The 27,917-nt window shown below is 43.1% G+C and overlaps 3 protein-coding genes across 9 annotated transcripts in view; 2 read left to right on the top strand and 1 right to left on the bottom strand.

Annotated features, from left to right (window-relative positions):
• The window catches only part of LOC124295596, a 110,645-nt gene that overhangs the window by 4,633 nt on the left and 78,095 nt on the right, over positions 1-27,917 (top strand). For 2 of the 4 annotated variants that reach the window (XR_006905487.1, XR_006905488.1), the window contains exon 2: positions 5,357-5,523. The exons of 1 other annotated variant lie outside the window; for it this stretch is intronic. The gene's annotated coding sequence lies outside the window, so the exon portion shown is untranslated. Of the gene's footprint in view, positions 1-5,356; positions 5,524-27,917 lie in introns of those variants that run through there. One more of the 4 variants, XM_046746072.1, reaches the window with a different exon arrangement.
• On the top strand, positions 242-3,585 carry LOC107220857 (hydroxylysine kinase). Its single transcript, XM_015659622.2, has one exon. The coding sequence runs from the start codon at positions 594-596 to the stop codon at positions 1,668-1,670; it is 1,077 nt and encodes a 358-aa protein (XP_015515108.1). The 5' UTR covers positions 242-593; the 3' UTR covers positions 1,671-3,585.
• Positions 2,824-27,917, bottom strand: part of LOC107220852 (protein madd-4) — a 94,196-nt gene continuing 69,102 nt past the window's right edge. For 2 of the 4 annotated variants that reach the window (XM_046746058.1, XM_046746061.1), the window contains 21 exons: positions 21,049-21,378; positions 17,027-17,168; positions 16,096-16,225; positions 14,698-14,800; positions 14,415-14,513; positions 12,969-13,116; positions 12,703-12,793; positions 10,940-11,331; positions 10,449-10,578; positions 10,154-10,364; positions 9,758-10,068; positions 9,523-9,650; positions 9,269-9,433; positions 8,806-8,987; positions 8,497-8,586; positions 6,820-7,858; positions 6,645-6,727; positions 6,356-6,569; positions 6,106-6,278; positions 5,636-5,789; positions 2,824-5,499 (listed from right to left, as the gene is read on the bottom strand). In XM_046746058.1, coding sequence (XP_046602014.1) covers positions 5,390-5,499; positions 5,636-5,789; positions 6,106-6,278; positions 6,356-6,569; positions 6,645-6,727; positions 6,820-7,858; positions 8,497-8,586; positions 8,806-8,987; positions 9,269-9,433; positions 9,523-9,650; positions 9,758-10,068; positions 10,154-10,364; positions 10,449-10,578; positions 10,940-11,331; positions 12,703-12,793; positions 12,969-13,116; positions 14,415-14,513; positions 14,698-14,800; positions 16,096-16,225; positions 17,027-17,168; positions 21,049-21,378 — 4,425 coding nt within the window. In that variant the 3' untranslated portion in view covers positions 2,824-5,389. The remainder of the gene's footprint in view (positions 5,500-5,635; positions 5,790-6,105; positions 6,279-6,355; positions 6,570-6,644; positions 6,728-6,819; positions 7,859-8,496; positions 8,587-8,805; positions 8,988-9,268; positions 9,434-9,522; positions 9,651-9,757; positions 10,069-10,153; positions 10,365-10,448; positions 10,579-10,939; positions 11,332-12,702; positions 12,794-12,968; positions 13,117-14,414; positions 14,514-14,697; positions 14,801-16,095; positions 16,226-17,026; positions 17,169-21,048; positions 21,379-27,917) is intronic. The other 2 variants (XM_046746059.1, XM_046746060.1) reach the window with 2 other exon arrangements.

Genomic DNA, 27,917 nt, shown 5'->3' with positions numbered 1-27,917 from the left:
TATTATTATTATCTAGACAAAGTTATTTCCGTAGTATTTACCGTAGTTTGTCAGAACCGAATGAAATGAGTAAAAGGAGAGAAGTTTCAACGTTTTTCGAAAGTCGGTTCTGTTTTATCTTTCGTGCTCCCTCTAATCACTTATCACTATGTATATATATATGTATATATTATATCTACATTAAATACGAGATTCCTCGCCTTGGCGTCAGTTTTCGTTCATCTATACACTGTATCAGATATTATACTGTTGACTGTTACCTCCGACAATCTTATCATCTTGATAACGATGAATGCAACGCTGTATTCGAAATAGCACATCGTTTAGTCAAGCTTTACGAGCAATATCGAGTCTTAGTGGAGCAGCATCTACCTCCTCATCCTAGTGTATTATACCTTTCGGAGATGCGTAGCAATCGCGGGCCAAGACTGGGCTTTATAGATGTGATTGACGCAATTGAATGTTAAACGATCCTTCCGCCTACGGCCAGTTACAGGCGCTAGTCGCGCCACAAATTTCGATCGGTCGGGTTCGTCGTTGGGATTCCGAAACATAAAAGCTCGTGGTATTGGGAGTTAAATTGAATTCGCATAATGTCCGCTCTTAGCGGTGACGAAATTCTACAACCCGGCCAATTGATCAGACCCAAAGCTGATTCGAAAACCGCCGCGGATCTGGTGCGCCGTTTGTACGGATTGAATGCGAAGCTGGTCTCCGAGTTGAACGCCTACGACGATAAGAATTTCCACGTTCTCTGCGAAGAGGAGTTCGAAAATCCTGGGATAACCGGCGTCGAGAGGGACGGCTACGTTCTCAAAATCACGAACTCTCTCGATTCGCGGAAGACCGGATTCGTCGAGGGTCAAACCGCGATGCTGGACTTCCTCGAGGAGAACGGAATAAGAGCCCCCAAGCCTGTAAAGAACTTAGAAAACCGCTACTACTCCCTGGAGCTCCTCGGCGACGGAGCGGAGAAACACGTCGTCAGACTCCTGACTTACATACCCGGAGATATTCTCCATCGGCGCGCCGATCCCCCGGACGAGCTGCTCGCGGACGTCGGGCGATTCGCCGCGGAACTCGACGAGGCTCTCAAGAAGTTTCATCATCCGGCTTACGAGCAGCACCGCACCCTCTGGATGCTGAACTCCGTACCGAGGCTGAGGGACTTCGTTCACGCGGTCGATGATGCCCGGCGAAGACGAGTGGTGAACGAGGTGGTCGCCAAGTTCGAGGAGGAAGTTACGGGGGGCATGGAGATGCTGGAGAAAGGCATAATTCACGGCGATCTAAACGAGCAGAACATCCTCGTCGACGACGAAGGGAAAAGGGTCGTGGCGGTTATCGACATCGGGGACTCCCAAAGGTCTTGTTTGATATTCGAGATCGCGATCGCGCTCTGCCACATGCTGCTTCAGGCGGATGATATTTCCAGAGGAAAACACGTATTGAGAGGGTATCAGACTGTCAGGAGAATCCCCGAGATTGAGAGGAACGTTTTAAAGACATGCGTATGCGGACGGCTCTGCCAGAGCCTCGTGCTTGGCGCTTATTCGTATATGAATGATCCGGGGAACGAGTATCTTTTGTGTACTCAAAAGAGGGGATGGTCGCTTTTGGAGGAGCTTTGGGAATTGAGTAACGATGAGCTTTTAAAACTGTGGGAATGAAATGATGACACAGGTCTGCACCAAAAAACTGCACAGGCTTTTCTTTTATACTGTTTGTTATAAAATTTCACTCACTGAAATCGGAAAAAATACTATAAAAGTTCCATCACGTCAGGTTTTTTCTTCGACTCGTGTTTTGTAGTTTCATTTAGAGTGAAACTCCCGTTTAACTCGATATCTGGTATCCTATTCTTGATTATAAAAGTCCCATGCAGAAGTGATTTCTTACTTCCGTTTAATATGTATCAGAGTGAGACTCAAGAATATATACAAACAGCGAAAGAGAAAATGGAAAGCGGAAGCGTGTTCGGAGGCGTATCAACGAGAGGAAGAACAGGTTTCAAAGGTCTTAACCAATCAAAAGTTTCTCAATGTTATCGTTGGTTACGGGCCTTTTTTTTACTCAACATAAAATATTCAATTCTATTATATAACTATATTTTTAATGAATTGTACTGTTTGTTTTTATTTTGATATAATTTCCCGTAAGTCAATGAATCCCGTGATGACGTGCTTGGCAGAGTGACGAATATCTATCACAAAGTTATAACTTATTAAGTTACATAACAACTGCTGCGTGATTCTAGGAGCACTCCCAATCTCTCCATACTCCCAAGCCATTAATTTGATGTAATGTACATATTATTTTTACGTCCTCAATGTTCTCTTTACCAGTAACTCATTTTTCCAAACGAATGTAACACAAATAATTGGGTTCACTGTTAAATATTTTGTGACAGTGTTCATAATGTAACGATCATATCGCTGCTATTTATATAACGTCAATAATATATTTCATTCCGCTAACATTACGAGACTGCAATACTTTTTCTCGTAATGGTATACCTATAATTCAAAACAATGGAAAGATATTCCGACTCAGTTTTTGCTATACGATTACTGTCGCATCGCTTGTGATTTCTAGATAACATAACTGCAACTAGCTATGTTGGCTGGGTTGTATTTTGCAAAAATACTGTATGTGATGGAAGAAAATGGAAGTCATTTGTGGATTCAGCGTACTCGAAAATATAATACTTACCACAAAAATCCCGTGCAGCTGCAATTTCTCGCTTTTTTTTTTTTGCAGACCTGTGTAAATTATGCCAGATGAAATTGGCTAGTAAAAAACGAAGCATGCGGTACATGTATATACTTTTGAATTTTTATTCGTCATTTAATGCAATATGTATAATAGGCAGTTACATATTTACATAGATATAATGTTGAATCATAACACTCTCCGCACACTTAATGTACATAATAATTATCATTTTACACAACTAGGATCGACGTGTTATATATGTACAAAAACTTAAACCTACACAACGAAATGAAACCTTAAAGTATATCGTGTATAACACACCTAGTTCATATTGTTTACGCGTGAACAATTTTGACATTTGGCGGCTACTACAAAATTCAACGTGCGTCGCATTCGGTGTGTTCAATATCTTATTTCATTACAACTTTTTCTTCACGTGTCATAATTGTGTAAGTAATAGAATAAAAATTACGGTCAAATTTGAAATCAAAATTGAAATATATAATTGTTCAACATCATTTTCCAGTAATTGCGAAATTTTGCAATAATATTCTACACTACTTGCATGTATATTATAATATGTATAATCGTTCATCTGAATAATCATTATATGATAGTTATATTACACTGGGCTATAAATTCACATCTACGGTGTTGTTTTCTTCGTTTTGCCAGATTCACGTAAACCTCGTATAGGTATAACATATAATATTATGCACAGCTGCATTTCTTATTCAATAGTTATTATTAATTATAATTTAAATACTATAGTGCTTCTTACAGTCGGCTCATTTGGCAAACCATTATTTTTTTTCCTTCTACTCTTCTCGTCGTTTATAAGTATAGAGGCAAATTCGTTGGTCGCAGAAATTTATTTGCAAAAAGTTTGAGCATCGTCCGCTGCGGATTGCCACCTATGAACTTGCGGTAAAATTTTTGTAAATAAATTTTTGTCGGAGATTCTTAACAAAATAAGTACATTATATATTACATGGTGTGTATAATATATAACTTTATATTTTTATTGCTTACAAACGATTGGCTGCACGTTTGACCAATATATAGCGTATATTATTTTGTATTCCTATCCTAATCATATATATCTATACATTATTATAGGCATTCATTAATTCATTCATTATTTTTATTGTATTCTCTCTCTCTCTCTCTCTCTCACTCACTCACTATAATATACATATATATTTATAATACTAGTTTGTTCCTATAACTTTTTAATATTTAGTTAGCTTTGTCAGCTCAGCGCGCACAGTTCAATGAAAAACAATTAATAATAGTACAATAAATACAAAGTTATGTGATCGTACCTAATGTGAAATATATAAAATAATTCGAGGGAAGGAAATCGAAACCAGCAATCGTTTGACGAAAATTGAATTATCGTGGTAATGCCCCTTTGGGAACGGAATGTACTATTATATTTATTTATATAGCTATATTATGTGACGAAATTATAAACCCGATCTATGGAAATATTGCTCAGTCTTGAAGAACGATTCTTGCAGGAGGTATGTTTAAACAGTTCGCGCGTTGGTTTGTGAATATATGAAACTGCGCTGTGGTTAGTAAATAGAAATATAAATTACCATGCACGGAATTGAAATCATACGGTATAATCAGTACAACAATAATACAAATCGCAGTTAGTCTAAATCGTATATAATTAAATATATTATTATTATTACTGTTATTATTATTTTTTTTTATTACTTAACTTTGAATACTTTTACGTTAAAGCCATTTTATGTGCGAGTCAAGCACCAACATTGAAATACTTTAATGACAATAATCTTATCAACTTCGTGTAGAGTAATAAGTCCTTTTTTTCATCTTCTGAAACGGTGACTGTAACGTATATTTAAAATTCACAGTTAGACTTGAAACAATATCGCTTATTTGTTGTTTTGGAAAATTGTCCGAGATGCGCGGTGTTATTGTGTTTGTTTTTCCTCGCATTTGGCTTAGTACCTACTGTGGAATTTAGTCGACATTAAGGAACGCGCCAAATAACCCGGAATTATAAATAATCTCTGCATGTTACAGCTTAATTAGTGTAATTTCAAGTTTAATAAGATGTCGTTAATTTTTTAGTATTTTACGTTCTTACATTTCAGTTAATTTGAATAATTTTCTGTGGAAAACAAAAAACGATTTTCTTGATTTTCATAATTCGCTTGCTTAAATACGTAAAATATATTGTATACATGTATTGAGTTGCAACGAAATTATAATTTATCGGCGAAGAGAAATGATAAAAATATTTAATTTCGGAGAAATTGGTAAAGATTATTATTCGCGTAACAAGTCGGTCAACCACATACTATAATTCTTAAATTATGTATATATAGTATATTATATCTTGTTATTTTGTATAATATTTAACGTATTTTTAAACAATACACTGCAACTGTCACGTTGCCAACTTTAGTCAATTTTCAACCAATTTTATACCTACGAGGTATTCAATCATGATTCAATCTCATATAACAAATTTTTCCATTTTTCTTGTTTCCCTAATCTTCTTCTTTTCTACATATCTAGCTGCAAAATTTTCTCCGTCTTTTCGTGAATCTAGCTCTTCTTTGTCCTGTTGTCTAACCTTTTATCTTCTCTTCAATTTCAGTGCCGCCACTTGATTCGAGATCGTCACGCTGTCTTAGGACTGCTGACGACAGGATTGGCAACACTGTTTCTCGTAAAGAGGCACTCGGCACATATTCATTGCTTTTACTTTACCGCAGAACTGCGAAAGATCCTTACAGTGCTCTGAAACATCCAAATGATCTACCGGTAAGTTACGCCGCATAATATTTACTCCGAACGACACGTTATCCGGAATTACGAAACCGAACTGCGTGTCCGACCTGACGTTGTAAAAGCACATATGCGCCATGAGTTTTACCTGTTGTTTGGAGGCAAGGTGGTCCTTTGCACGTTTTCATAACAGAAGGTCGTGGAACGTCCCTGCAGGCGTTGCCCGCTGCCTTTTTCGTCCCAAACCAGACACACTGTAAGATTCTGTACTTGACGCCATCCTCCTCGCAGGAAGCGGTGCACTGAAATAATGTTTCGTTAAATATTTTTTGTTCTGCAAAAAATACTCCCTCGTGATACTTTTTCGGCAAAGAATATACCAAGGGGTTAATCACTCTTGATATCTGGTGTAAGCTTTTTCGGAAATCTTGTGAAATCTGTTGCAATCTTTTGAAATTCTTTGAAATCCCAGAAATATTGCGAAATCTTTTTAATCTCGAAATCGGGTGTACATTGAATTGACGAGTGATTAACCTTTCGGGAAATACCGACTCGATGCACCTAAAACCATCGAAATTTTCCTAAGCACCCGTATTTTGAACCCGATGATTAACTCACTTCCGACCATTCGCCAACCCGCCATACACCTTTGCACTCGTCGTTATAGCACTCGAGTCTTTGGGGGGGTTTGACACTCTCCTCGCATTTGCTGACATCGAGGACAGTCGCGTTCGTCGTACCGTTTACCCCTTCCTCCGTAATGCGGCACGTAACTTCCCTCCTCTGCATTGCTGCAAAAGGATGAAAGTAGAGCAAATCGGAGAGGGAGAATGGTGAACTTTGAGGAGGACTCGAGGAATTCGCCTACCTGTTTGCCAAGTGAAACACCGCGACGTCTCGCAGGGCGTCCATTCCCCGGCATGCCACTGCGGGCATCTTTCTCCCCCGCAGGCTCGAACCTTTTCTGGAATCGAAATTCCCGCGTCTTCGCACAGCGTAGCACCGACGGCTGTTTTCGGGGCGACCTGAGTGGCGTTTATTGCGGTCTTTACGGGTCTCACGGTGCACTGAGCGCCTCTCATCTAAAGACCAAAAAGTTAAAATCGGCTTAGGAACCCGTTTGAGTTATTTTACTGCGATATCGGAATATTGATAACCTGAAAACCGCCGCCACCGCAAGTCTGCGAACACTTGGACCATTCCGTTGTGACCCATTCAAACTTGAGCTCCTCAACGATGCCTGCAAGAAACAACATCGAGTGTTATCGGGATTTTTTACACTGGCGTTCAAGTAGCTGTGTGCTCCAGTGAATTTATCGCGTCGAAGCTTACTCTTTCCTAAAATGACGACAGGCTGTAAAGTCGACTCGTCGTCGATGTTTCCGTTTTCGAACGCAGTCGAGGTGAAAATTTCCCAAGTACTTATGGTGCCGCGGGGATTTCCGACCTCGTCGCCTTCGGGACTGGGGCTCAACGCTTCTTCGTTCGACTCGAGGTTGGTCGAACTTTCACTCGATTCTTCCGGTGATTCGGAATTTCCGTAGTTCGGGTTCAGCTGATCGTTGCCCGGAGTGTTTTCTTCGACCTCGTCCTCCTTGGACTCCACTTTGCCAAGGTATTGCGTCTGCTCTGATGTCTGATTCTCCGTCACTTCGGGTTCGCTCGTTATCACGGAGTTCATTTCATTCACGCTCGCTGATCGAGTTACCGGCAAGGCTTCGTCGTTCATCCTCTTCTCCCGCTCATCGATCAAAGTTTCTCCAAAGTTATTTGTAGCAGTGCTGTCCCGGTTTCCTCTATTGGGAAATCCTTCTTTTGCAAAGGACTTGGAGTCTGCCGGTTCTTGAACTTTCCGCGTCGTTTCGGCATTACTCGAATTTTCTTCGTTGCTCCGTTTCATTGCTGACAGTAATTCCTCGGCGAGATCAATCGATTTAATATCATCCCTGCCCTGTAATCGAACTTCTTGCGCACTTTGTTGGGCCTCGTGCCTTTTCGCGTTCCTCAGGGATTCCTCGATGAAATCTATCGCCGACAAAGTTGGGGCCGGCTTTTTTCTGTAAGTTATCTTTGGCGTGCTTATAGACTCGTCGCCGTTTTGAAGAGCGAATATCGCTTCGTCCAGGTCGTACGGGTCGTCGTCGATGATTATCCGCTCCTCGTCTGGGCCAAATTTCTCATCCGGTATCCCCGTGTTTCCTTGTAAAATACCAAAGTCGCTGTCGATTTCGTCCGCGAAGTTTCTTCCAGCTTTCCGATCCCTGAGAGTTCGAGTTGTCGGAATATCGTCGCTCCTCGAATCCTCGACATAATGTGGTGCCATCCTGTGACCCCGGTTCCCTATCGCGTTACCCTGAAATGGCCAATAGGCCTAGCGAACGATATTAGTATGATAGACAGTGGCTAACGATATCTGTGTGCGCTAATTTTATTCCTCTAACACATTACTTACAGGCAATTAAAGTATAATAGCAATTTAATAATAAATTATCACACAATACAAACATACTACAAAATAGAAACTTGTCAGTGGCTACAGTCATACTGTGCAGTAAAAAAAAAAAAAATATGTATATTATATAGATATGTCAAGGGTTAAGAACCAAAAGGGCATAACCGTTTTTCAGATTCGCGATTAAAATCCGCTTTCATCCATTTTTGTTGCAAAATGTGGATTACGCCCTTTCAATTTTCAGCTCTTGACAACGAGGATATAGCTGAATTTTAGGGTTGCTGGCTGATATCCGTATTATTTGGTTATTTATCGTTAGTTGGATTATAAATGAACAGTAAAAGTACAGATAGTGTAGAGAGAGAAGCAGCAGGAAGTTGCGAGACTTGATAACTGAAAAATAAAAGAAAAGATACAAAATGCGAAAGATCTGTCAACTTGGGAAGCAAACGTAAAATGAAATGCAAAAAAAAAAAAATAATACAATCGCGTCATCCCGAATATGTTTGCGGGTTCGGCTTTAGTGGTGTAGGGTAAACGCGAATGGAGGCGCTTACCTTTAGCCTCGATATCAATCCGTTTAAGTGGGGCAAAAGGCTCGAAGTTCCTGAAGTTGCTGTTGATTCGACCGACTCCTGATATCCCGGCTGATTATAGCGTCACGAGCCCATCACCGGAAGACGTTAGTTTGTTAGGAGAAAAGTACAAGGAAAAAGATAGCGATCAGCGTTGGTGTTAAAAGAGTAGTTTAGTCGACATAGAATAGAGTAGTTGTGTAGTTAGACGAAACAAACGGAGAGAACAGGCGGTCATCGGTTCTTGTAAATTTTCCATCGCAATTAGGTATTCAGCACCGATTTACTTACCTGATGAGGCGAAGTCACGGTATACTCGCCGTGAATCATCGTCGCGTCCGGCGGAAGCGGACTCGGCTTCTGTTTCTTTTTTCGCGGTTTTCGCGTCGGTTTAGGGGTGACTATTCCTTCGGGATGGGCCTCGTGACTGAAATCTTCGCCGTTGAAGGAGAACGGACTGCCGTAGGCTGGTGCTGGGGATGGAAAATCTCGGTGCAGAAACGGCTCGAGATAGGAAAATCATGAGGGTGAATTTAGTAACGTTCCTTCAACAATGCATGTTTAGGAAAAATCGTTACTTCGCACTTTTAGCAGTGATTGAAATTTATTAAAGAGAAACATGATCTTATTTTGAAAAGTAAAATCCTTTTTCAAAGTCGTTGTAAAATTGAGCATTCATTTTTTTTTTCTCCTGACGATTTTTTACGTTAACGTTACCAACTCCAGCCTCTTGGAAAGTCGCAAAACGTTATACCTGCGTAATCCGTGTGAAGCACTTCGCCGGACAGCGAAGGTGATGAGTCCAAACTAGCGTCCTGATGATGGACCGTCTTTCCGTGCCGGAGGATTTCTTCGCTGCTCATGTACTCGCCGGGTCTCACTTTCACCAAAAGACGAACCTCTGCTTGCGAATGTCCCGCTAAAAGGTAACAAGCGATAAGTTTCTCTTAGCTTTGAATTGTCCAGCCGATGGTCTTCGCGTTAAGACAGTCAAGATCTTCTCCTCACCTATACAAGCATAGACACCGTTGTCCGAGTAGCTTACGTCAACTATTCTAAGTGCGCCCTTTTTGCTGATCTTGTACTTCTTTGACTTCCTTAGCTCCATTCTGTCCTTCGTCCATATAATGTGAGCCCTGCGGGAACAAATGTACAACGGTTATAGCTGCCCTGCACTTAAGAATTGGCAACGGAATTGAGAATGTGCTGTATCGTCGAACAGCTTTGCAGAGTTGCCGCTCACTTGTCAAATTTTTTCACCGGACATCGGATCTTGACGATCGAAGTGCCGTGAAATACAATCGCCGTACCACCGATTTTGAGATCGACCTTTTCGTTCGGATCCGACTGGCTGAAAGTCGTGTTCTCGCTTGAAATAATAGGCTGTGCGTTCGAGTCGAGGTCGTGGCAGGCCCGAGTATTGCAGGGCCTCTGCTCGGCGGGTTTCTGGGTGACGCACGCGGACTCTGGCCGTGGCTGCTGATGGCCCTGCGCCATGACTTGTTCGCAGGCTACGTATCTCTTCTTTACACCACCGCCGCAAGTCTTGGAGCACTAGAACGCCGTTACACCACTCGTGAATGCTAATGTGATCCTTTAAATCCAGGAATTACGTTTACTATAAAAAAATCCTCCTCACCTTTCCCCAGACTCCAATGTTCCATTTCACAGGGCAATCCAATATATTGCAATACTGTCTATCCGGCGGCGGAGGCTGGGGGCACATGTTGTTGGGTACGTGAACCGTGTTCGCGCCTCCCCTGGCAACCTCGTGTATGCACGTCACGTCACGTGTCTGAATTCCCAATCCGCAGGGGCTCATGCACGGTGCAAAGTCGCTGAAGTTCCATCTGAAATTGATAATCACCACGCGATTCGAATACTCGTAGTAATCGCTTGCATTCTTATACCTATTTAATACAGTTCACGCATACCTTGGTGGACAGGGATGATCGTTGCAGGTCCTGATTCGCGACTCCGGTTTTGTTTCCGGGGTGCAAAGATACGGTGTCACCACTCGAGCATCTGAGTCTCTGACGCAATTTATGATCAGCTCTTGAACGCCTGTAAAATCCGCGGTAATATTAATTGAAGTGGGAGTACAGCTTGGACGGTTTAAAGTCATACCTATTTTTAGAAATTTTTTTTTTAAGGAAAACGAAAACACTTTGAGCAACTTGAGTTTGATGGCTTTGTTACTTATAATTTGAAGAATATTTTGGAATTTTTTCATTGAAATTAATAACAAAATTGCGGAACGGCGCATATAAGTAGCAAATAACTCCGAACAAAAAATAAAAATTCCCGAAAATAAGTACGATTTAGACCGTCCAAGCTGTACTCTGCCTCCCGCCCGCCCTTTTTTTTTTTATTTATTTTTTCCTTCTGTTTTTTCGCCAACCGCACAACATATCAGTCAACTCACCGCCGAGACACGAGGCGCTGCAGTGAGTGTAGCCGTTTTCGTTCCAAGAGTAGCTCGTTTGAGTCGCGCTGCCAGCGGCGACTCGAACGCTGCTCTCGTAGCTGCTGCCCCCCGACCCTCCCGAAGAGGATCTGTAGGTGTCGGCGAGGCTGGACTCGGCATAGCCGCTATCCCTGACGGTGTCCATTCTGTGAGAAAGACTATTGCCCAGAATCCCGCAAGGTTCCTGGACGCACTTTTCTATGTCGGCGGGCTTCGGTCCCGAGCATTGCCTGTCTGGCAACTTCGCTATTGTTCTGCTGAACTCGAGGAATATCTTGCAGTGCACTTCTCGACGTCGGATGCCCTCGCCGCATGTCACCGAACACGGCGACCATTCCTCTGCAATGAATCTGTGAAAACAAATATTACTTTTTTTTTTCTCGCGACCAGTTTGTATCAGAGATTTCCCGAAACTTGGCCCGATAACGGCTATCTGCGTTTCCAATATGAATCTGTACATCATTGTGCCTTTGAATGTCGGTACGTACACCAACGTATTATGCTAACAGGATGAAGCCTGTACGTTGATAAATCGATACCCTGGACACTCGTTCATCGTCATATAGGGTATTAATGTGGGCGAAGTAACTCTTCGGTCCAGGCTGCACCACCCATTTCCTTAATTAACTCTAGTTATAGATGACGAGTTTCGTGCAACATCGCGATATGATATCGTTACTTTATTTACATTCTACTCGAACCGTCGCGACCTCGTGCAAATCAATCCATCACATTTTCCAATGTTTGTAAAGTCCTCGAGTTCGTTTGACAATTTCTTGCAATGCTTCCGACTCCACATTTCCGGAGTGAAGTAGTTTATATACTGCAGGTAGACCACCACGTTGATCATACGTATACGCTTTTCATTATTTATTTCGTCCGGCATAGTTTAGGCGGAGTATCATTTCATTTAAAAAAATACAATATCGGTAGATAATGCTTCGTGTGAAGAGAAACAAATTATACGACAAGAAGCTACGTCCAAAGTTATATTTCTAGGTTACGGCGTAGCGTCTGACCCGTTCCGGCTATTACTACTTCAGGATGTGAAATTCTGAGCTCCGCTTATTTTCCAAGTCGATGAAACGTTGAATAAAAATGTTCCCGAGAAAACGCGTGCTGCTTGCCATACAGAACGATGTGGTAATTTGAAAATACTAAAAACGGTAACTATGACAAGTGCTAGAAATAAAGCGTATAACAAGTGTCCGCTAATGGTTTGGTCGGTACGTGTAGTGAACAATTTGCAGCATGTTATGAAAAATGAAAATTGTAAATGCGGTAAACTGTTCAATATAACTGCGATTAAATGGCATTTTTGACATGAACAGTAAATACATAATTATGCACAGTATATTGCATCCAAGCGGAAAATACAATGGGCATATAAACAAAGAGTATGGAAATAAGATCGATGTACAGTGTACCTCGAGTATAACCAGCCATATGCAAAGTAGATGGTGTACCTAGCGTAACAGATCAAATATCAGGCATACATCAAACTTCACGATTTATCTTCCCGCGAACCAAAGATCATGTCGATTGTAAATTAAGCTGCGCATCCTGAGTGTCTGCTTCTAAAGCATTAATTACTGTTACCGAAACCTCTGACTGCACTACCGCAAACTATATTATAATAATTATATGAAAAGTAATAATTCTACTACTTGTTCACCATAGTAATTTCATCGACATACTGACGTTTCAACGAATATACTCACGTCGATTCGGAAGGAATCGGTTGGCCGATTAACTTCGCTGGTACAGGTGGTGGCGGGTAGGGTTGCCTCAGAGGTCGCATAAACTCGTCTTCTGAAACAAAGGGGGAATTCTTTGACAGCTGAATAAATCAATAATGGTGACTTTTTGGAATAATATGAAAAAATGTATACGAAGTGGGAGAGCAGAATGAATTACATGAAACATGTTCATTACTTTAATTCGGTTAGTATTTTTAAATATGTAATGTTGAAAATAAGAGTGTTACCTATGCTTGGAGTCGGACATACTACGGATCTACACTCCTGTTCATTGTGCGGCTTTTCCACGATGTCGCAGTCCTTAGAAACGCGTCCTTTGCCGTCCTTGCAGCTGACAAAACGCGTCCGAATTCCGGAACCGCAGGAAGCCGAACACTGCATAAAACGGTAATTCAAACAACCTTGTGTAATATTGTTGGGACGAATAAATGCGCGATGAATTGTCGAGGGTGAGATAAACGTGACGAGCCGGAATCCATGCAAGATTCAGCGATATCCAGGGATTTGAAAAAAGATGAAGAGTATCACGCGCGCATTCCTCCGCGTTTAAACCACGGGAACGGAATCAGGAATCCGTTCCTCGATGAAAGAATTTCCGGTCCGTTGGTCTTTCGACGGTGGCGTTAGCAGGCACCAAGATCGAGATCGGGAAGGAGAAGGAGAAGGAGAAGGGGGGCGGGAATCGAGAGGGTGAGGGACCAGGAACGGCTCTCTCGAATCTTCAATCTCAGCAGCCTCAAGTGCTTTCAGCTTGGCTCGGCCCACAAAAGCGAGGAATCTATCAATTCCTGTCTTTCTCGTCTTATACACTCGCGTTTCCCTACCACCGCCCCTCCTCCTCTGCTCCAGAGGTTCATTCGATCGTTCTCCTCGCCCCCGTAAGGTATATTACGATCGAATCATTACCGCCCACGCTTCAACAACGGGTATTCCCGCTTACCCTCTTAGACCGAGGCTCTGCCAGGCCCATTTGAAAACACTCCTGAAATCAGCCTCTCCTGCACCCACCCTACCTACCTACCTACGTACGTACGTACGTACGTACGTATGTATGTATGTATTCGCTCATTCATCGGCGGAATGCATTGTGTATCAATCAAGACAGACGCCTCGTTAATCATTCGAGCTATACGGATTTCGCGTTGCTACGGATATGAAAGTCTACGTCACTACTGTGCACAGATGCAGGCACCAGGCTCTGCGGGTTTGTGTTCTTCGTGTTTTATCACGTTATCTCTGTGTTTACCTTCCTATAATATATTATAACCGACTACGTAGCAGCTGTCTATTCTCTACTTTATTATCCAGAATTATGGGGGGTGCATTGTCCATCGGGATACTCGCTGAAAGCAGCTCTCTCTCTCTCTCTCTCTCTCTTCGAGCCGCTGCTTTCGAAACCCGGACGAAAACGACCCGAACTCGCGCTCTTCGTCGAGTGATTAATAATCTTCTTCGTTCGAAATTCGATCCGTGAACCTCGCGTGGCTTGTGCGTTCATCAGCAAACGAGCATCACTCTATAGTCTGTTGAAGTTACCGCGAGAAAAAAACATTTCAGGTAGTAATGACGTAGGGAAAGAATTCTCGGAACTCTGTAGCAGACCGTAGAAGCTTTTATTCTTCCGATTATTGCCTTGTGTTTTCCATTTGATTGAACGCACGAATTATTCTCACCTCTGACCACTCGTTCGTTTCCCACATGGGACAGGATATCGTATTGCAGGTCTCTTGATGCCTTGGCCTGTGCGAACCGATGCACATGTGTTCGGGAAGCTGTGACAAATAATATCGCCAACCTTATTTCTCATTCATTACAAAGAGATGTACGTGTATGCCTCTGCGGTTCTGCACTCGGCGAGTCGCGAGTGTACGGTTAAAAAAGGTAAATGAATAAAAAATGATCGCACGGCGACGCTACAAACGGGCAAAAAGGAGCTTCTTTGAACTTTGTACTTACTTTGGTACTCGTTTCATTGCTCTCCTCCGAACAGAATACGGGTCTTGTTCTTGTTCCGCCACCGCAGCTTGCGCTGCACTCGGTCCATTGTCCCGTTGTCCACCTTTGAGTGAAATAGTAGAGGGTGATTACGGAAAGGTGCAGGGTACGTAGCGACGTTAAGGTAGAACAGAGCGAAGTAAGCGCGGGATGGAAATTCTATACGAATTATTATTTTATCATTTGTAAAGTTCTTCGTTTCGGTCCGTCGTGGTTTTTCTATTTTCTTATTTTTTTTTTTTTTAAGTATACAACTCATTCATTATCGTCATTTACCTTACTCTTTGGCCTGTTTGTCGTAAACTAACCGCGCGTACGAAACAATTATTTTTAATCACTGTGTTTGCAGGCTGGTCGGTTGTATTTAAATGAAAAGTATTTTCAAATGCGAGAAAAGAAGAGGCCAGAGTACGTGAGGAATAAAATTTTTTTTCCCCACCTTGTTCTGGTATGCGATATGGAAAATTCCGATAACGTTTGACACGCTCGATACTTCAGCGGAAAGTTAAAAATCTCTTCGGCTAATGTTTTTTTTTTTCTTTATTTTTACTTTTATTTCTGTTTGTTTGTTTGTATGTTTTTTTTTTCTCTCAATTTCAAACGCGCGCAACTCAAATTAAGGGAATACCGGAAAATCTGTAAATATATTTATAAAAGGTCGGGGTTCAACGGCGTGGTAAATAAATTTATAACCCTTTGGCTACCACACCGACGTCGGTAGCATTAACGAAATTGCATTTCAAAACTGCTACCTGCTTTTCAGCCCCCCCCCCCCCCCCCCCTCCTCCCCACGACCATGAGCCGATCAAAGGGTGAAAATTTGAACGTGTCACGTGTGAGGGAGACCCACTCATTCTCGTTTACAATGCTGCACGTGTGAGTAGTGTATTACATATCGCACTATCGTTTTGTTTCACTTTTCACTCGCATGGCTTTTTCTCTCCTCACTCGGTGGCGGCTGTGACTCAGCGGTCTAGTCGCGAGCTTTTTCTATTCAAGCTCAACGGGTATCGCTGCAGTTTAAAGCTGCTGTTATCCTCGTCTCGCCAATCCATAAGTTTCAACTAGTTAGGCGCGACTGGGATTGGAATATATATCCTTATAATAGTTTTGTCTATTCGGTTTATTTAGTTGCATCCTGTGCAATAGAAATTCGTGTCATAATATCGAAAAAGAGTTTGCACCTAAGAATATTGGATTGCCGCTTATTTCAGTGTATCAAGCATCAGGCCCAATCTTTGTAGCATGGAATTGAGAATTTCAAATTACCAAAGATGCCACCGAACAGACAACCTGTGGGTACCTATTTTACTTACAATTTAAGAAAGAAACAAAAAATTCGTCATTTTTCGCGCTTACTCTGTAGTACATGGTTGATCGTTGCAGGCGACGAGCGACTTGTCCGGTTTTTCGGTTGGGTCACAGTGAGAATCCATCACTTCTTCGTCGGTGCTTCTACTTTTGCAGACGGCCATCGCCATCTTGAAACCTGTGTGTGATATCAGGATTTCACGTTTCATTATTTGTTTTCTCTTTCAAGACTCCGAACACACTAGCAAACAACAATCCTGTATGCCGTGGGTATACAGAATAACCTTTTCACAGTTATAATCTCAAGCATAAAGAATATTAATTCGTAAAACGTGTGCCGAATATCGAGAATCGAGGTAAGGGATGATTGAATGACCGGCGGGGAAAATGCTCTGAGGGAGGAATTTCTCCTTCTCTGGTTCTGTGTAGATGCCAGGTGAACTATATCGGTAAAATATACGAGCCCGACCAGTAATTAGAATCACGCGTTCGCGAGCACCGGCTGCTGCTGCTGCTGATGTCAACCTGAGCTTTACCAAACCCATTAGGTAGGAAGTAACTTCATACCTGTACAATTTAGGGTGGTCCTTAAAAAGGTAATTTTTTTATTTCGACCGGCTCGCCCCCCAACTGGCTCCAGATAATTTAAAAATAATTCCGTAATTGTTTCATGAAAGGGTTCAATGCGGTACTCTACCCTCTTGGAGGCACGGGTTAGAATTGAGATTCAAATCTGAAAGAGTTAGGGAATTATTTTTGAAATATGTGGAGCCGATTTGGGAGGCGAGTCGGTCGAGATTCAAAAATGACCTTTTTAAAGTTCACCACCCTACCGTACATACATTCGAACGAAATTTTTCTTGTCGTTATTACCTAATTCCTTTCCTTCAACTCTTGACTCGGCAGGTAATAACCCCTGCGCTTGACAGGTATTTCTCCTTACATAATTCCAAACGCGTATAATCTTGACTGCACTCACCTCCGCCGCAGGGCTTCGAACACACCGTTATCGGCACCAAAGCCCAGTAGTAAATCGGCCCGCACGTCGAACCGTCCCCTCCGCAAACCCCGCAGGCGTCCATCTTCTTGTTGCTTCCGATCCGGAGGTCGCAACCCACCTTCTGTAGGGACAGATAAAAGCTTGAGGTTAAGACCCGGCTTTCGACGCTCGTCAATCGTTCATCGAACGGATACTCGATTTCCCATCCATATACCATTTCATTTCCTCCTTATATATATATATATATCTATGTATATATCTCAACCACGAGCTCATCGTTTTAAGACAGTCTCTTCATCTGTTCGTATTGTAGGTAAATGGTCAATCTTGTTTCAAAGAGCTTATACGTTTATGAGATGGAGAAAATAAATCAGAGTGAATAAATAATGTTATTGAAGAAGCTTGGAACCATGTGTCTCAGCTGCGTACGTACGTTTCAACCCACATCCGCACGCACATGTGTATTGGCGGGTATGTGCGCTTATATTAGGTGGATATCACGAGAAAATTGGATCGCGTCACGTATGACCCAGGGAACGCGGCCCACCTGGTCGTCGGGGTTAAAAGCAGGGAGAACGAGGAGCTTTCAGGGAGACCCGAAGTATAAGAAGCTGGCAGATCAGGGTGGATTGCGGAGAAGGGGAGAAAAAATATAGAGAAAAAAAGCTGCTACAGATGCCCCTTTCCTGATCCTTGGATGTACGTATATGCGAAAACTTTACTTATTTATCAATTCCGAAGGGACACGCGTTTAAAAATATACCGATCATACGTGAGAGTGGATAATATGTACATAAAGACACACAAAAAAATCTCCGGCCGATATTTTAAATTTTAAACAGTACCAACTGTACCCGCCCTTTCTTTCATCCTTTTCCTTGATTCTGTCCTCTTCTTCTCTCGCATAAAATATATTCATCCTATATCTTTAAATATTTATACAGCTACCAGTATTAGATTCTCCAATCTCGTGCAACGAAACATATATGTATATGAAGAAAAGAAGAGAAAAAAAAGAACAAAAACCAAAGTTCCGGAAGGAAAGCCTCGAATTCGTTGATATTCTTCTCTTATCTTTGTTTCTTATTTCTCTTGGCCAGATACACACCCACACAGGTACCCACTTCTCTAAATTTTTTCGTAAACCTTTCTCTCGTTCTTATTCGCATTTCATCTTGTTCCTCTTAATACTCCGCGGCGATCGTGCTCTCGACCTTTCGGTAAAGAGAGTCCACGTAGTCTCTCGTTCTGCTTTGACGCGGCGGCGGGCCAACCTGATTTGTCATTCAGGTTGCATGGGGAAGAGGTGGGACTTGTCTGAAGGGTAAGGGAGTACATTATTCATCCCTTATCCGAGAGCCGGAGAAGAGAGAATCCCCCCCTTCTCTCTCTCTCTCGCGCTGAGACGGGAGGACGGTATATGAGAGAGAACAAAGGCTCTAGCTGGGTATTAAGTGCATTTGGTTGTCTCATGAATTTTTTTCCCCCGCCCCCCTCTTCCTTTTTTCACCCTTTCCACTTTCTCTCGCACACACGGTTTTTCAGGGCTTACCAAACGTCACCGGATCGCGATCCGGGATAGCTTTGAATATTTTACCTGGTTACCTTTCACCGTTCCCATCAAACCTCGACCCTTCCACCCCAGCTCACTTCCTCTGGCACGATCTCGCGCGTATATTACGCGCTGACTTCCGGGACGGACAGAACCGGGGAGCAATCTACTGATTAATTCCTTAATTAATTATCTCGTCGTTTTAATAGATTTTTGTTAACTATCCCAAATAGCTCCGATAGCCTCGTGATTTTTGAATCGTACGTCTCGCTGCACTTCCAGCTGCTTTATACGTATGCGGTGAAATTTTTCATCATCTTACGACAAATTTCGAACTTCAAATAACACGATTTTAACCTTAGTGGTATTGAATGAAACCTCGATGTAATTTGATTATTATACTCCGGCAGCTGACTGGGTACAATATTATTCGATAAATTGACTAGGTACTTGCGAGCACTCCGAGGTGCTCTGCCGCAGGCAAATATAGACCTATACCGAAGAAAAGCAACCTCGAGGATCGTGGTAAGTGGGAGGAATGAAAGGCTGACTGGTGCCTGGGAGTAGGTATTGTTTCTTTTGTATCGAAATGAAATTAATGACTGCGCCTTCGGCTTCTCTTTGGTTGGTTACTTGGTACCCTGCTCTTCTAGCCACCCAGTTACACGTACACCACGTACCTACACGCGTAGTTATATCATAGAGGGAAATTTGGTCGTGTATGGACGTGGCGTTTCCTTGACTCTGTTCTCGGCCCACCTCGGTGTTAATAATCCAAGCTCGGAGACTTCTACCTTTCATTGAAAAACCAAAGTTTCAACATCCATCCGTCCTTCCGTCGCACTCAGCTCACACCTTTCTATAAGCTTTCAATACGTCTTTCGAAGCCAGCTACTTTTTCTTCCCCTCATCTCGTTCTTTTTCACCCGGTAATCATTCGTTTCTACTCTCGATGGTTTCCTTGACTTTCAAAACGCTTCGCTTTAAAATCGAACCAACAGATATGGTGCTAGGACAGTTTTTTTTTTTTTTTTGAAATTTTGTTTGAATAACTCATTACCGTTAGCAAAATATTCGCGACGATTATTTTCCTCCGGCCTACTTCGGGGGTAATATTCACAACGACGTGGATATAGGTATAAAATTCCGTTTAATGTAGCATACAACCTGTATATGGTGCAATTAGCCAAATGAGTTTAGTTGATCTTCAGGAGACGAGGGAGAATTTGGATACGACCAAGGATAGGCGGCTGGCAGTCGGACAGAACATCGAAACGTTTACTACACCTACCTACGTATATAACGTGTAATGTAGATATAGGTACACCTCTCTTACCCTTGACAAGGCAGTTGGCTGCTACGCCTCGCCGTGCAGCTAATAAGGCGCCTGAGAGCTTTTTCGGACAAAAGCTTTTATCGCTCTCTTGAGACTTTACGCTGGTGGCCTGATGTCGTCGATGTAGACTAGCTGAGGTACAGGAGAATCCAAAGGGAGAGGATGAAAGAAGGAGAGAGATTGGAAGCAGGGGGTTCGTAAGAAGGCCCTACGTGTGTACAGCTCGCGAAGATTAAATATCTCATCCTAACCAGCAGAAGTCAATTGAATAGGCACAAGAGGGGGGCTTAACGCTTCTGCAAGTATAGGTAGTAGAATAAAAATATACCCTTCGTCCGTGAGATTTTGGCTAATTGAGTTACTAATTAGTCAGACCTAAATTATGTACAGATATTATGTGTCAGAATTATCTTCCATTGTCAGGGTTCCTTTTGTTCCACCTTATTCGCGGCTGGGTGTATATTTTATTAATCTGCCTTTCCGCGTCGAGGTGCCGGTTTGGATACACGAAGGTGGTAATATTCAGTTTTGCGCCCCTCGCCTTTGTAACAATCTATACACACCGCTAGAGCAAAAGGTGTATTACTTGATCCGCGATTCGTTTCAACTCCGAAAGACCATCTCGTCCTGTGCCTGCTCATAGCAGCTGCTTAATTAGCTTAATCCCCCGTGACGAGCGTCAGGTTCTACCACTGACAGGCCTCCGCCTTCTGACCGCAGCACTACGAACATATCCGTGTCGCGGTACCGCAGCCACCGCCAAAGATGGACAGACCCCGACGCGGCGACGCGGCGGCGTACACCATGTGGAGGAGCTTCGCTCCCACAGACTGAAAAAAAGCTCACCTAGCTGCTATGCAGTATTTTCGTTAATGTACCTCCGTAGAGTCACATCAAACATTCGGGGGGATTGCTAATTTGGGAAAGTGCGATGCCGGAGCGATGTAGTAAAATTGAACACGCTTTTGTCAACTTCCAGGTGCATGCGGCAAGTTGACGGTGAATATTCTGTCGCGTCGGAGTTTCCAGTCGGATGGATTTTTGTTGTGAAATTGAAATATCCATTTTAAGATTAGCTGGGCAAATTAATAGATATCGACATTCGCTACTCACCATGCACTCCCCGTTTATGCAGACGTCGCTGGTTCCCGCTCGGCATCGGGTACCGTCCACCACCTTTTCCGCGAGCTGAACGACGACGAAATCGTCCGATTCCGATTCCTGGAGGACGTTGTCGTCTCGTTGGAGAATTTTATCGCCGATGATCATGTCCCCCGGGTCTTCATCCCGCCTCTGTTCGCCCCGGCAAATCAACGAACAGGGCCGACTCGGGTCGTGATGAGGTGTCCATTTTAAAAGATTCCCACTATAGGGCACCTCGTCAAAGGCTGAACACTGCTCTGCGCGAAAGTCGCTTCCGCCCTCGTCCTGCTTCTGACACGGCTGTCGAAAATAATGACTTATCATTTCTGTCCGCCTGTGTAGAAACGATACCCGCCCCTACTCGAAAATTCGTTCCGAATCATCATTCAGACTAAAAATGCGAATTGTTTTCCACATTTCTTCGGTCCTACACTTTCACCACGGATAATTTTATCAAACAGGTAGACCACCTATTTGATTGCAAGTACTTTAACGTCCAACGTTCGCAAGCATGGCGGTATACGTCCGCTAACTTTTTTTCTATACAGGTAGGCATTTATTGCAACAGCAGGTATCTCTACCTTATATGGCGTCTTAGACTCACCCGGATGATGTTAGTTGTACCGCGTCGTATACCCATACTTTTGTACATGCAAATATACATACGAGATCCGGGCATGTATGTACGTGTGTATCCTGAAAAAACGTATCACCAGTACCCCGCAAACAAGACTCAGGCAAGAATCTTCGCTGACGTTTATTGCTTACCGAAGCTTTTACTTTTTCTAACCGAAGGAGAGAGTTCTGCGAAGTAGAAAAGAAAAGGCAAAAGAGACTTTCAAAATGCCGGAGGGATCGACAGTGGGCTCGGTCAAAGTTGACGTATTTTATCCATACGATAATCCGGCGTGCGCAGGTAATTCGTTCTTTCCATTCAATATTTTTTATCTTGTTTTTGGGTTTCTTGTCCGACTTGTTTGTTTCAAAGAGGGAAAAAATTATTCGACGAAACGCTAAAGTTTATAATATACACTGCTGCAACCGCATAATTAGAATTGCAATTCTCGTCGCAATACCGACCACAACTTATGCCCCTGGTCAAGGCAAGTATGTACTGCAAATTGGATCGTAAGTGCAATGTGTGAAGTGCGAACGTTACACAGTTGACAGTTGATCCTTTTTGTTCGACTGTATGCAGGAAATTCTGAATTATATACGTTATATACGTACACTCGCAACCTGCATAAATCCTGCTACTAAAGTTCTTGCTTTACCATAATGCACACCCAGGGTTTCATTCGTACCGAGAATGTCGTTGACTCCAGTTTCAGAATCTTCGACCTTATCATCGATGACGGAGACAAAACAAACACTCTACCAGGCTAACAATGAGATGCTCTTGAACCAGCGCGTTGGATGCAGACCGTATACAAAAATAAACGATTATACCGAATCAAGGGTAAAACGATGGAGGGTACAGAACAACGCGTCGAGAGCAAACGTCATTTAGTATTCTCCGCCTCTCCGCCCCACCCCGGTATGACAAACCGCGTGACGTTTGTATCGGCGGTGGTTGGTCGTGGTTGGTGGTTATCGTTGAGGGCTGCTAGCTGGAAATCGCACTTGGGGTTCTCCCATTTCCGCGAGAGGTAAGAAGAGGAGAGGAAGCAAGAGAATGAACACCTTGCCGCAAGGGCGGCGTGTTATTTTACGGGCATTCAATTTTTTTTATTTTTATCTCTGCTCCTCTCGCCGGAATGGGGGGCGTGTTATCACAACGGAACTCGTGACTACCGACGTTGTATATACAATATATATACATATCCATATATATATATATATATATATATATATATACTCGTGTTCTTGAAGCGATGTAACTCGACGTCGAGAGAAACCAGCTGCCATGTCGCAGAACATGGCTTTCTCCTCTCTCCTCTCTCCTCATTGGTGCTCATCGTGACCTCGACCATCTCTGATTGCGATGGTAATTTCACCAAGTAAATGCAACGTTATGCATTGTCCAGTTTTAGAATTTCCGAATCAATCCCTCCCTTTCGCCCTACCACGTTTCGTCGATGGAATACCAAAGTCAAGTAAATTTGATCTAGTGGACCTCTCACCTCTTAGCGTTAGCCGTGGGCCGCCGACGGCTACAGGAGTCGGGACGAAGGTGGTGGATCGCCGCAAACCGGTGGGCAGCTAAGGGTAGAAAGTGTATCTAGAGCGTTGAGGGTGGTGGCGGAAACCGCGAGGGATCCTGACCTCAAATAGAACAGCTGTTTGCGGGTGAAATTTGGCTAATTTTCTTCGGCTCCCTTAGCGCGGGGAGTTCTCTTGGAAAATTAATCCGTTCCGTTTCAGATTAGATGGATAACTCGGGCTTGTATCAAACAGTTTACTCCTCTCTTCTCTCTGATAGACGCATTTATCTATCCGTATTACGACGAGATTACGATCAATTATCACGGTACTTACGTACATTAATTATGCCTGTGCATGGATACTAATTTCAACAACTAAGGGGTGCATGGAACTTTATGGCCAAAATATTATTATAATAATTATTACTTTTTTTCACTCAAGTTGTGGAAACGAGTATGAATTAAGTCCATATAATTGAGACTGAATATTTTTGGTAGCCGCACTTAATTACTCCAGAAAAAATGACTAGACCTCGCACCTGAAAAAAAGGGGCCTTTGGGAAATAGTTATTTTTAATACATGACTTCAGAGGAAATGTTCTCGGTAAATAATTACTTCATAAAGTTTAAATAACAAATTTAAACGATTTATTAATTTTCAGATAATTGCTGTAATTGCATATGCTAATGATAAAATCCCGCACTTTTGAAAAATTAATTTCATTAAATTGCACTGACGATTAAATGTGCGATTTGGAAGATTCGATGAAAATCTTGGTGAAAATATTAAATTATGCAAAGGGGATTTTGCCCGGGGGAATTTTTCCGGTTTAGTTTAACCGCAGTCATTTCGCCAGAAGTCATTTTATGAGGTGTCATTTTGTCCCGAGTAATTAAGTGTGGTACCCATATTTTCCGGGTCGAGTTATATTTGAAAATATAACGTGTAAAATATTTGATTCAATGTGTAACGGTATGGTGTTGCGGTAGGTTGACTTGATTGCAATTCGATACGCAGAGTCGTCGTTATGTAATAACTCGCGTATCATTCCTGATGCGTTGTTTGGACCTGATATTTGAAAATCGCTCAGGAATTTAATTGTCCGCCTATCTGAGAACTGACGAGGTTTCAGCTCAATTAAATTCGAGCCGAACCGGGGGAGGGACGAGCATAAATTTCCACCGAGGAACGCAGGCTCTTTGCTGAATGCTGCTCTCCGAAATATTCCCGTAATATAAATTCGTCCTCCCATCCCTCGTTCGCTGTCAATGTTTTCTGGGATTTGGGCGGAGCAGCTTTTTGTATTTTAAAATTTTTTTCGCCTAACCAAAGCTTGTTAATTATCATTCTTTTCTTACGTCTTTGTATACATAAATCAAATTTCACACTAACGATAGATGAGAAAAGTAAAAAGAACGAATATCCGTCGTATTCAAAGTTATGCACAATGCAGGCAAGTTGGAGAAAATTCTGTTAATTGTAGTTGGCGAACAAGCTGACGGGTGCAGGATATGCGGGGGTCGAGGGGTCGTTTTTCCGGCTGTGGTATATCGCAACGGCGGAGCTGCTTCAGAATTGTATAATCGAGTAAACAAATTAGAACAAACTTATTACCTAATTAGCGAATTAACGCGGTGGCAAATGTTTAACAACAAGCGGGTTTCGTCCTGGGTGATTAGAAAAGTTTGCACACTCGCTGCCACCGCTGGCGAGAAACTCTCCTCTTCTCTGACCCCCCCCCCCCCCACCCCTCGCCCTCCCCCTTCCTCGCCCGTTCACTCCGTCTCGTTTCTTCCCTCCTTTTCGCTTCTCTCGCCCCTCGGCTGGTGGCAAACGCGTCCCTTTCGCGCGTTAACCCCGGGATGTCAGAGGCAACGAAGGATCGCAAATCCGATCAGTGTTCCCGAAATTTTGCGAAGGGCATTTCTATGCTAGACCCTCCTCTGCGTGGAGGATATCCAGCAATCCCGGAACTTGTAACGAGAAACGTTTCCCAGTTAATTGCCCTCCGCGTCTGACGAGCAAGCCCGAAGTTTGCAGACCCGGAACCGTCGGCAAACAAAAATTTGATTATCACCTCGTCAATGGACCGTCAAGGCAGCTCTTCAACGTTTTGTTCTTGCATATCGATAGGAGGGGGAATCTCGAAAAAAACCTGATTAAAATTGCATTCGTCCCGAGATGGTCAAAGTCGATGATCGGGTGAAATGGGACCCGTGTGTTAAAAATTATTGTTAGACCAAAGCAAAACAAATTGCTATCTTGAAATTCCTTAAAAAGTGTGTTTTCGTTAAGGAATCCATTTTGTCCGATCCTCTCCTGTACCTATAATGTATATCAAGTTTGCAGATCCGTCTTTTCTATCGCAATACCAATTCACCGGGTCCCCCGTCTTCTGCAATAATCAACTAGAACCTGGGACGTGGACAAAAAGTGCATGAGCCAATTAAGAACTTTTAGCGGAGAGCAGGGACGATTGGATCTGCAGGTGTGGTGTTAAACCGTTTATCTTTGATCGAAGACAAGTCTGATCGTGAGTCAGTTCTCGCATTTTGTCTTCCACGTTTCTTACAGCCCTCTGATGATCCGTTCCACACGTATACTCGCTTCGCGCTGCAGCGGAGACGAGAAACTGCAAAATAGACGTGCGGTATGCCGCGAGAGCTAAGAAGTTGTCCAATTGCTTTATGCAAATTATCCGCGACCTCTAGTCTCCAGTCTCTGCACCGCGATGTAGGTAATTGGTTCTCGACTTACGACCTACGAGTTCAAAACTGCGGCTCAAAAGTGTGTTGGTATAGGTATGACGTACGTAGGCGCACGATATAACCTGTAACCCACCACCCGGGTTCGGAGCCACTGTGCAGGCGCCTCATAATTAAGGCTGCAGAAGGGAGCTGATCCGGGAAAGCTATACGTCGCTTAACCTTGGCGGGTGGCAAAACGTGGCCCATAAATCGGCAATCCTGGTGGATTTTCAGCCCGGAATTTATAGGCGAGAAGGTAAATTATTGTCGCTACCGACAGGTGGGCAAGACCGTAATTCAGGGCTTTCTCGTAGTTGACTAACTTTGGACAATTAATTTCCGGGCTACTTGTGCGGGAAAACTTAGTTTCCAGTTAATTCGCGGATTTGTAAGCCACCATCACCCATGCTTCTGTACTACTCGAAGCCGTATAACGCTATTCTGATACGACGGCGAACTACAACAGTTACCCCGCTCCTCTCCGATGCTTCATCTCCGTATTAAGCAAATATATCCAACTCTTGGTACTTACCGTGTACCTGTATGTACGTATGTCGCGATCGGAACATGAAAGCTGAAAGACGTCAAAATTTTCCGGTTATCATCGCGATAAAGACGACGCCTGCCGCCTCTCTCGCAACCTTGGCTCTACGGATAGTTTATATAGAAGTTTGTCGAGGGAGTCGTCTGACATTTGTCGATCCATCCCATCAGGCGGAATTATGGATCGATCGGCAATCGGAATTGTAGTCGTGCGATATTCTGAGAAGTTGCCGATCTTCTGGCGTTTCGGTCAATCGCTGGCCTGCAGAGGGTGGGAGAGGGGGATATATATTGGATGTGACGTAATAAAAAGTTCAAAGATCGGTCGGGACGACGACGTTCGCCCAGAGCGGAGAAAATTGCCTATCAGACGAAAATCGAGAGAGAAAGAAGGATGGACGTGATTCAACGATACAAGGGCTTGCTCATCGACGTACAAGTGGTCTAATCCCGGATACCTGTAGGCAATCGTGAAAGGGAAGACAATATTCACGTCCATGCTGGAAATTTGAATTCTCTGTTTTACGAGTTGAATCGCAGTCGGAGTAGATATACGTATAATCGCTCTCGTTATTATCAACTTCCCAATTTATAATTTACCCAAGGGATTCCGCGCGAGGTATGGCGTGCGTTGATATTCGCCCAGGCGTATTACTCAGCTGGTATAGGCATGTCGGTATGTAGGTATATATATATAAATTTAGCAATTAGCGAGTTGCCACTCGGTGCTGTGGAGTTTAGCCGAGCCTGGTAATAACGCAAATATTAATGCATAGGTACGTTATATGTATAGGTGGTCGTGTACTATCTACGTGAGTGAGCGCCGCGCGGGTTTGTAGAGCGGAGGAACAATGCGGTGACTGCCTTCGCGTTATACGCGAAATGCGTGCCGTTGACGTACAGTATACCCATTCCCGTCGTCAATAGTCGGTGTACAGTTCAATCAGAGAATTTCGTGCCCGCTGATTGGCCGATCGATACGGTAAGACGTCAGAATTCATGATTCTCTGTAACTCGGCAGACGACGCGACGGTTCGCCCGTGAGGTTCGAGTCATGCCCTGCCAATCCATTCGTTGATTGTAAAAAGTGTACGGATCGCTTGAGCTCGGTCGGTCTGAAATCGTACCTATTTTTAGGATTTTTTTTTAATGAAAATTAAAACACTGGGAACGATACGAGTTTCGGGGCTTTATTGTCTATAGTTTCAAGAATGTTTAGAATTTTTTCATTGAAATTAATAACAAAATGACGGCACGGCACATGCAAGTAGCGAACAATCGCGTTTTTAATCCGATGGCGCAGATTCCTTGGTCAATTTTTATCCGACCGACTTGAAATTATGACACAATTTTTAAAACTTGTTTATCGATTCGAGCTCGTGGCTAGATGTTTTATTTCAGTCA

Source organism: Neodiprion lecontei, chromosome 7, assembly GCF_021901455.1.
Source record: "Neodiprion lecontei isolate iyNeoLeco1 chromosome 7, iyNeoLeco1.1, whole genome shotgun sequence".
Classification (NCBI taxonomy): domain Eukaryota; kingdom Metazoa; phylum Arthropoda; class Insecta; order Hymenoptera; family Diprionidae; genus Neodiprion; species Neodiprion lecontei.
This window is presented reverse-complemented; position numbering and strand designations above follow the sequence as displayed.

Coding starts and splice junctions, on each gene's coding strand:
- LOC107220857 (XM_015659622.2), top strand. CDS start 594: ATGTCCGCTCTTAGCGGTGACGAAATTCTACAACCCGGCCAATTGATC.